Source organism: Rosa chinensis, chromosome 3, assembly GCF_002994745.2.
Source record: "Rosa chinensis cultivar Old Blush chromosome 3, RchiOBHm-V2, whole genome shotgun sequence".
Taxonomy (NCBI): Eukaryota; Viridiplantae; Streptophyta; class Magnoliopsida; order Rosales; family Rosaceae; genus Rosa; species Rosa chinensis.
This window is the reverse complement of record NC_037090.1, coordinates 48,229,625-48,239,415: the sequence shown is the minus strand read 5'-3', so window position 1 is coordinate 48,239,415 and position 9,791 is coordinate 48,229,625. Positions and strand designations below refer to the sequence as shown.

Here is a 9,791-nt window from a genome sequence, read left to right as displayed (position 1 = left end):
TTGGAAATATGGAAAATTTGGCTATTCAAGCTTCATGGGTGTTGGGTGCAAGATTGGACATTTAGACATGTTTCTCATGGGGAGTTACATATCAAGTTTTGAGATTTGCTTATAATGACAGGACCCGCCCCGAATTTCACCCTGAAATCTGAGGTGGCCCTGTGGGGCCCACCTTAGGAATAACTCTACCAAAAATTCAGCAGTGTCACCCCTAATGGACTACCCAAAACCTGTAGAATTACAATCACACTTCTAAAAAATCATCCATAATCTCTTGGAGCCACCCTGCTCCCCAAAACCCAACAACTCCACAATAAGTAACTGAAATCCGAAAATAACATATTCTTAATTACACCAAAGTAACTTCCAAACTTTAAGATACTTAACCCACAGATTATCAGAGCAATCTAAAAGAGGAAGAAGAAAATAAAAACACAGGTAGGTTCAATAGTTAACCTACAATGAAACAACAGTAGCAGATGCTATGCCCCGAATCCTACTATGCCGAACCAGCTACTCTGCAGACTGGGCATTTGAAACCGAAGGGCCCAGGGGAAAGTACATAAAAAAGTTAGCATGAGTGGACAAAAATAAGTAATTGCAAAATAAAAGGAGTTTATACTTTCCCACGTTTATTTCATTAAAAACCGATGCATGCAACAATTATAAAGTACTATTCTTTAAACTCGAAAACTCGTAAGAATGTACCAGCCCTGCTGGTGAAACAAAAATCAGACTAGCCCCGCTAGTCAAGTAGTAGTAAAGTATGGGGAAGAAGTCATCACCATACGCCTAAAAGGGAGCCTCCCAGGCTCGGGTCGGAGCGTCCCACATTCTTGAGCATCCCACACTCTTGAGCATCCCATGCTCTGCTCTACTCACCCACAAACACATAGTAAGCGGGGAGGAGTACTAATAGGCTAGCTAGCAATAAATATGACGACCTAGGTATGGTGGGTTAAAATAATATGAAAATCGAAAATCAGTAAGGCTTCCCCAATATCTCACAAGAAGAAAAATAATATTCCAATGACGTGGTCCTGCACGCCAAAATATTCTCAAAATAGAAATACAATATTTAATTCTGGAAATCACCTCGGAAAATAATTAGTCGAAGTTCAATATAAATCACAAATTCAAATTGAGCATAACAAACTTCAATTCGAATTTCCAATCGATATGGTAATGAATACTTAAATCCAAATAATATGCTCGATAATTTAAAACAATAATTTAAATCACTAATCCATTTCCCAAAACAAAATCAATAGATCAATATCAATTTCCCGAAAGTAAATTATAATAATATGATCTTAATTAAATAAATATTTATTTTGGGAAAAGCAATTGCATGCATCATTATTTAGAAACAAAAGTCCACTCACAGTATATGACTAACGTGGTATCCAAGTGTAAGGACCCTCGTCGAGTGATGAGTAAGTACCTCGTCCTGTACACAATCATTTGTACATAAATAATTACCGGACGGAAAACAATTTTACGATAATTAAAATTCGATCCCAAATCCCATAATCTCAACTCCTTCAATCCTCTTCAATATCCATCCAAACTTCACCAAAATTCACATATAAGTTCTACGACATTTATAGGATTTAACTAGCCAGAAATCGCAAGTAAAAAGCTGCCCTACATGCCGCCGCCGCCGCCCACAGTGGTGGTGCCGCGGCCACCGCCACAATCTCCAATGGCCACCAAATTTTGGCAGCAGTACCTACTCAACAAACCCAACAACTTTCTCAACTGTGACAAAGTCAGAAAATGAGTAGAAGTGCCTCAACAATTAAGGAGAAGTTTGAACCCGATTTGTGAATAGTGACTCCAAACTTCAAATCGTCGATTCTTCCTCCACGCTTCAAATCGCTGCAAAATACTTGGGGAGCATCATCTACGTCTCAAGGCGCTTCCAAAGGACTAAGGTTTGGAATCAATAGATCGCCAATTCTGTTTAAGTCTTTATTTTTCCAAGAGATGTAATAGGCAAACGCCATATATTTTTGTAGTAAATGCCAATGGTTTGGTCTTTCTTCAAAGTAGGCTCACCCAAAGTAAGTGTGATGTCTAGGAAGGTTCTGAGATTAGGAAGGTTCTGGCTCCACCGACATCTCTCTACTCACCTGGTCACATTTATTTTGGAATTACCGAAAGAAGTTAGACGACTACCATTGTTTTGCATTAGCTAGCATTTTGGATTAGATTTTCTTCGGTCAAAGAGATAATGATGTAACTCCGTTGGCTTATGAATAAAATTTTAAGTTATTTTCATTATGACTCCATTTTGATTCTAAGCATATTACTTTGTGACTACGATGGCTGGGCCATCATTATTTATTCAAGGACATGGAATAGCCCAAATTCTCCTTGCCAAAAGGCACCTTGATTACTGTCGCAAAAACTCTCTACGCTCCTAGGGCAAATCGCATCTATGAGTAGCCAACGAATTTCATGCGAAAACGCATGTAGAGAATGGAAATGGTTTGCAATACCTCTAATGATTGCGAACAAATGAGCATCTTAGAGAAGTTTATGTGTCTCTCTAGTTGACCCTATGTCACTATTCGAGCTATTAATCCAATAAAAGTTATGAGAGAAGATCTCTTGGATTTAGACACATATTGGCTTTGTCATGACAAGATAGATCATCCTAGCCATGATATGATGATCCGTCTACAAAAGACTTCACACGGACATCCATTCTCTCGAGCAAAATGAAGCATGAATCAAAGGTTGATTCTTGGACTAAGTGTGACCGCAGCTGCTGCCTCTAGCACCGCCTCCATCCACCACCAGCCTAGGGCTGGCACAGTCCCTATCCATGACACCATGGATGGCGTCCATCATGGTGATGGTGCCCCAGGTGATGTTGCAATCACCAACTTGCTTCAAATAGCGTTTCAGACGCTCAGGCCAACCAAAATTCTCATTGGTTGCTTCTAAAGCCTCTCGCTCGTTTTACAAAGGCCGTTCCTTAGTGAAATTAGGACTGAGACCGTCCTATGCAAAGAATATGAAAATACTCATTATGTTCTTACATAGAATCCGTGGGGATTCTATGGACTGATTCAACCAACTTGCGGACGTTTAAATATCTCATGATGTTGGTTAACACGCAAACACGCTGGTCACGTGTTGTGCCATTGTCCACTTGTAAATGTTGTTTATGCTACACTCCTAGCACCATACAGCAACGGGCTCACTCCCCAGATCATCTTATTCCGTCAATTGGACTTGACGATGCTAGAGAGTTTACATCGAAGACTTTCGATGGTTATTGCATTGGGATTGATTTTGGACATCATATTCCCATGTACACACCCAAATGGTCTCGCGGAAACGACTACGATGGTCGTAAGGTAATTGGTAATGCACGCCAACCTCCTTATATCCTCTTGGGGTGATGCAATATCGCATGCAGCTATGCTAATTCGTTTACTACCCACCACCACACAATCTACCTCTGCGTTACAGCTAGTGACTGGGTACAAGAATCGTACTTACGCATATTTGAGTGTGCCATTTACATGCTAACTGCGCCGCCACAGCGCTCTATGAAGGGTCCTTACAGAAGAATGGGCAACTACATTGGATTTGAGATTCCAACAATCGTCCGCCACTTAAATGCCCTTACTAGGCTATCTCCTTACCGCTAGATTTGCGGATGTCACTTTGATGAGACAGTCTTCCCGTCATTAGGAGGAGATAAGAACACAGATGTTTAGCAGGAACAATAGGAATTGTTGTGGTCTGTCCCTACTATGTCTCACTCGATCCCCGTTAAAGTGACTAGATCACACAAATATGCTGCAAACATGCCTGCAAGGAAGGACGTTCCTACAAGAGGACGTAGCACCTCCCTACACAGAGGTAGGCATGGCGCCAACGCTAGCGTTAGAGGCCATGGCCCCAGCTAGGATGCTTGGGAGGCCCATGAGTTCAAAGGATACTTTGGCACATTTCAATCATTTGATCATCAAGACTCAAAATCCGTCTCATGAGAATCTTCAAGATTATGGTTATCATTGGGGGACACCTCAACGTCAGAACCTGTTCCTAAGAATATAGAGCTCTATGAAAATTACACTAGTGTACATGAGACGTGGGATAGAAAATCCATCATAATTGATGATGTAATCACGCAGTTCGTTGCGCATGAGTTTGTTTGAGTCCGATGATATCGAACACACTCTGTTGATGAATGAATGCCAACGTAGAGAAATTTGGCCTAAATGGAAAGATGCGATCCAGGTTAAGATGGATTCTCTAATGAAGATGAAGGTTTTTTGAGCCAGTGATGCCAACACCTCCTAACATAAAACCTATTGTCTAATGGGTCTTTGTTAGAAAGCGTGATGAGAAAAAGAGATGACAATCTCGCCTTATGGAGCAAGGCTTCTCACAAAACACCCTAGAATCGACTACGATGAGACATATTCTCTCATAATGGATGTCATTGCACTCCACTACCCTATCAGTTTGGTAGTTTTTGAATAACTGATTATGCAGCTTACAAATGTGGTCACTACGCATCTCTATGGAGATCTAGATACGGAATGAACATGAAGGTTCATGGTGAGCTTCATTTACCAAAGTCAAGTGGCTCTAGACCACGGAGCGCGTTTACAAAGAGGTTGAAATGCTCCCTAAAGTGACTACTTGATTGGGAAGGGATATGCCCGCACGTTTCCATAACAAGTTTTGGATTCTATCGCGGTTCATGTTGGACATGATCTTTATTAGAAGCCCTTAAAGAGTTAAGGGAAACTGCTGAACACTTGAAATCCAAGTTTGAGATGAAGGATTTTGGGAGAACATGATTATGTCTCGGTTTGGAACTTAAGCATCGTGTTGCTAGATGCTTAGGCATTTTGACAAGGTCAAACCTTCAAGCACCCCCATGATCGTCCGTAGTTTTGATCCTGAAAAGGATCCTCTTCATCCAAAGGATGATGACGAAGATGTGCTAGAGGCAGAAGTGTCTTACTTAAGTACAATAGGCGCATTATTGTACTTAGCTCAATGCACAAGACCGAACATCTCATTTTCCATGAACTTGTTAGCTAGATATAGCTTTGCGCCAATGCGACGCCATTGGATTGGTGTAAAAGATATCTTTCAGTACTTAAGACGTACGATTGATATGGACTTGTTCTATCTCTACACAGAGAAGATGGATTCGGACCCATCACACACCAGGAACGCCGCCAACACTGGCATGCATCCACTATCCCCATCCCAAAACGACATGTGTTTTGGAAGGTTTTGCTAATGTTGGGTATCTCTCTGACCCACACAAAGGTCATTCCCAAACTCGTTAAGTGTTCACGATAGGTAAAGACCGTGATATCTTAGAGGTCTACAGAACAGACTCTAGTCGTGATATCTTCGAACAATGCAGAGATTATTGGTCTTCACGAAGTGATTCGTGAATGTATATAGATTGGATCCATAGTTACGCATGTTCGAACAATTGTGGTTTGAAGTCTACCACAGATGAGCCTACGAACATATAGGATAATGCTGCTTGTTTTGACGCAAGGCGACATCAAAAGTGACCACACCAAGTATAATCAGCAACAACAAACTCTCCTCAAGATCAAAGTGAACTAGGTTCGATCTGAGGACAATTTGGCAGACTTGCTCACTAAGTCATTGCCTAAATTCCACTTTTGAGAAACACGTTAGTAGCATCGTTTGCGGAAGTTATCCGAACTCCAATGACCGTAGTCGTCAGGGGGAGATGCAGACATCAGGGGGAGGTGTCTACATGTATGGTCTCGAAACGTGAAGGGTGTGTTGTGCTCTTTTTCCCCTTCGATCGAGGTTATTTTTGTCCCACTAGGTTTTTGTTACTTAGCAAGGTTTTTAATGAGGCAACGAGAGAAACACCACGTTTGGGCGACACAAGGGGGAGTGTTCAAGTAAATCCAGAATATGTATCTGGCCCAAACTCGAGGTTACTTGCTCTAGTTGAAATATGGTTTATATTAGAGATATTCTCGGAGAATCTTAGGTGATATCCAATCAATGTACGATTATGTTTCCATGTACAACTCTATCTCTATGCTTGTAATCCTCTATATAAAGAGTCCCCTATTATTAACAAAAACATGACTCAATTCTCTCCTAATTCAGTTTTCCTTAAACAATAAAAAAAATAAAAAAAAATAAATAAACTACAGCTCTGCTAGAAGCTTTCTGCTTTGCTGAAGCTCGAGGCTGTTTCTAAACTAGTTTCACAACTATAGCTCCACTCGAAACTTTCATGCAAGTCATCAACTGGTAAATTTAAGGGCAGATTGATAAATGAGGTCAAGGTTGAAGTTGGCGAAATTTTACTCATTCTGTGCTTCAAAGAGAATATTTTGAAGTCATTGATACCGCCATTACATAAACTGTTGACATGAGCTGTATTAAAATTTATTATGATTTATTTTGTGTATCAATTAGCATTAGTGCTAGAGTTGATTTAGAATAGGATTTATTACTTTTCCTTGTATGTACATGATTGTACTACTATATAAACCTCCTTGATGAATACAAGCAAGACATTATTCCATACAATTCAAGATAAACAAGATGTGGTAAACAAAAAGATTACCTTTCATAGTGTAATTTATCCTTGCAGCTGTCTATTTATTTTCTTTCTTTTTTCTTTTTTTAACCCCTTGTGGCATTATTGTACCAATACACATACTATTATTACACAAGATCAATTTACACAAATGAAAATACAAAAGAAGAGAAGCCACATTTATGAAGTCATCTACTATGTGCTTCCATTAACATCCCTCTTAAACAGACGACTGAAGGCCAATTATACCTGCTCAAGATCAATATGTATCAGGCCAAACATTAGGTGTATGAAAAGAGGGAAGGAAAAAAATAAAAATAAAACAAAACAAAACAAAAACAAAAACAAAAACAAAAAACTCGCCTAGCCCTGCTACAGGAAAATAAAAATAAAAAATAAAACAAATTTTGGCTGCAATAACCAAAGGGTACTATAGTGTAATATGTACCGCATCCAACTCTTGCTCCTGCATTCCCAGTAGATTTGCTGAGTTCATGTCCACCTATTGCATTGAAGATAAGATAGATATCAGAGAAGAACTTCAGAGTACTGACATTTCCAGTAGAAAACACATTTTTGAAATAATTGAATATGGAAGAGCAAGTCATCAACAGTTAAGGCAGAAGCTAGCCTCCCTTTGAATATTCAGTAACAAAGTGTTTGAAAAACCAAGTGAGAAGCACTGGATGTCACTGCAACCAGTAATTAAAATACTTTACAGTGGAAATTAAATGGATCATTATGCATCTTTCATACTATCATAGAATCACTCATACAGAAACACATGGGCATAAAGCATGTGAAACAGATATTAGCAATAAATGCGCACTCGCAGGTTTTACTAGGCAAAAGATATGATATTAAAAACAGTGAGAAGAACTACAAGACTGATAAAAGTGACAAACTCCTGTATTAGATATAGTGCCAAGACAAATTCAAGAGAAGTTGTTTCTCAAGTATGATATGAAGCAATGAGCTAAGAACTTTTTCTTTACTTGTTCAACTTTTTATCATTTTGAATCAATGAAGTGAATGACTGCTTTTCTTTGAGTACTGTGCGATTGACACAAACCTGGCCACAGTGAAAAAAAATTAGGGCATGAAGACCGACTGCGCTCAAGTCTTACTTGTGATGATATTGACATCTGAGTGGTAAGTGCAAGATGCATCACAAAGTACATTCAACAATTAGATACATCATGATTGAAACTTTTGAAACAGAAAACATTTCAAAAGTCAAACAACATCTGATTATTCAGCAATCAGTTGGTTCATACAATGATAAAATGGTCGGTATCAACTGATTATTCCTGATTCCGAGTTCTATAAAATGCAATCCTCCAGATTCTAATTTTGTTAGATTAAACTTTGACGGCTCTGTTCAACAGAATCATCTTGCTGAACTGGTTTTGTAATCAGGGATCAGCAAGGAAAATCAACTCAGGCCTTTGAAGCTTGGCTATTCTGATGTTTTGATCACTGAAGCACTAGCTCTCAGGGAGGAATTACAATAAGTGATTCAGCAAGGTTATCTATACATTCAAGTTGAGGGTGATTCTGAAGTTCTGATTGACAACATCATTTGGTACTCCCTGGAGAATCAAGTCCCTAGTCCAGGATAGCAATTTTCTAGCCCGTACATCATAATATTTCTTTCACTCATATGTATAGAGAGGCAAACTTCGTTGCAGATTGCTATATTAGTTCACTTCCTGGAAATCACCAGTTGGAACCAGTCTAATGCTTTTAACTTTTAACCTGTTTTTTTTTTTTTTGGCACAATTCTACTGCTTTTTACTAGACTAACTAGATGTGGGTTCAAGGGGATTTGCTTAGCAGCCTTATCATTGAAAAAAAAAAAAAAAACTGATACTTATTCCTCTGATTTGAACTCTAAGTTATTATCAAGCAAAAAGAGGAATGTCAAGAAATTTAAAATCAAGGGCCATATTTTTTTTTATATTTTTTTTTTGAAATAAACAGCCTTTAAATGGTTGAACTTCTGAAAATCAGAAGGTACCCTTTGTTCATATATCTGTAAGAATAAATAATCTTACATATGAAGAGAAAGTTAGTAAATTAAAAAAAGAAAAGATAAATATGCATTTGAACGTGTGGGAGAAGGTTCCCAACTGCAACTGCAGATGTAGAAATGTATGGGAAAAACAACCACAGAATAAAATAGAGAGATGCAGCTAAAAGGAAAAAGAAAAGCAACAAGGGCAAAAACTGGAAAGACAATAAAAAATTCAAGTATTGTATTATATATCATACCTTTGCCAAGATCATCAGGGTCAGCATGCACTACAACCGCCCTCCCAAGAATGGAATGAGGTCCGCTTAGTGGAATCTAAAATTTCTTAAAAATAATATCAGGAGTAAAGCTTAGTGATGAAAGAAAGGATTTGAATGGTCGAAATTGGGTTACCTGCCAGTCGTCAACAGAAACCTCAGCAACTCCTGCAGAGTGCAAAGCTTAGTCAACTCCTTGCTAGATAGTAGCTGCATAGTAATAGATAGAAAATGATTTTTGCATACCATCTGGGCCTGCAGTGACGTTACCCAAATCACCGGCGTGACGGTCCTTGTCTGAAGGAGCTCCATGGGCCTTGTTCAGTGGATTGAAGTGAGGTCCTAACAAAGCAGAATTCAAAATTGAATAAACGATCGAGTAAATAGAAAAAGAATTGAGAGAGAGAGAGAGAGAGATGGATGGAACCAGTGGAATTGCAGCCGTTGGAGGTATCACCAAGAGCGTGAATATGGAAGCCATGAAGGCCAGGAGAGAGGCCACTAATTTTTCCTCTAACATGGGTTGGCCCTGTTCATGTTCATGTTCATCTTTATTAGAAATTAACAAAAGTGTGAATTAATTGTTCAGGAACAGAGAGAGAGAGAGAACCTTGGGGGCCCTGCACGAATTGAAGAGCGCCTCTGAGCAGGGGGCACTTATCTCCCCCGCTGATGACAGCCACTGCTTTCACACTGCCCATTTCCTTCTCCCCATTCCATCCCCTTCACCCTCCCACTTTTATACCACCTACAAAAAATTCTTTGTTTTTTTTTTCTTTTTTCTTTAAGCGGAGGATAAAATAGTATTTCTGAAATTTACACAAATTTATAATCTTCTAATTCTCAGTTAACTGTTCATCGGCTTATGAACAGTATCGGCTCGAGCCGAGCTGACATTTTGAAATTATGG

General features: G+C 39.1%; 1 protein-coding gene across 2 annotated transcripts; it reads right to left on the bottom strand.

Moving 5' to 3' along the window:
- Window positions 1-6,565: 6,565 nt before the first annotated feature.
- On the bottom strand, window positions 6,566-9,616 carry LOC112193086 (superoxide dismutase [Cu-Zn] 2). 2 transcript variants are annotated; one of them, XR_005807743.1, is made up of 8 exons: window positions 9,492-9,616; window positions 9,309-9,410; window positions 9,128-9,223; window positions 9,018-9,049; window positions 8,864-8,939; window positions 7,662-7,734; window positions 7,038-7,091; window positions 6,566-6,838 (listed from the first exon to the last, which is right to left on the bottom strand). XR_005807743.1 is itself a non-coding variant. In XM_024333115.2 (7 exons), exons 1-7 carry the CDS (start codon window positions 9,580-9,582, stop codon window positions 6,810-6,812), a joined length of 480 nt encoding a protein of 159 aa, XP_024188883.1. In that variant the 5' UTR covers window positions 9,583-9,616; the 3' UTR covers window positions 6,566-6,809. The 2 variants fall into 2 exon arrangements, 1 of the variants encoding a protein (XP_024188883.1); XM_024333115.2 differs by lacking the exon at window positions 7,662-7,734.
- Between the last annotated feature and the right edge of the window lie 175 nt (window positions 9,617-9,791).

What these genes read in the sequence shown, in the direction of transcription:
- LOC112193086 (XM_024333115.2), bottom strand. Translation starts at nt 9,582, where the DNA reads ATGGGCAGTGTGAAAGCAGTGGCTGTCATCAGCGGGGGAGATAAGTGC. An exon ending in CAACGGCTGCAATTCCACTG is followed by an intron (nt 9,224 to 9,308) that starts GTTCCATCCATC and finishes CTGCTTTGTTAG; the next exon opens with GACCTCACTTCAATCCACTG. An exon ending in TTTCTGTTGACGACTGGCAG is followed by an intron (nt 8,940 to 9,017) that starts GTAACCCAATTT and finishes AAGAAATTTTAG; the next exon opens with ATTCCACTAAGCGGACCTCA.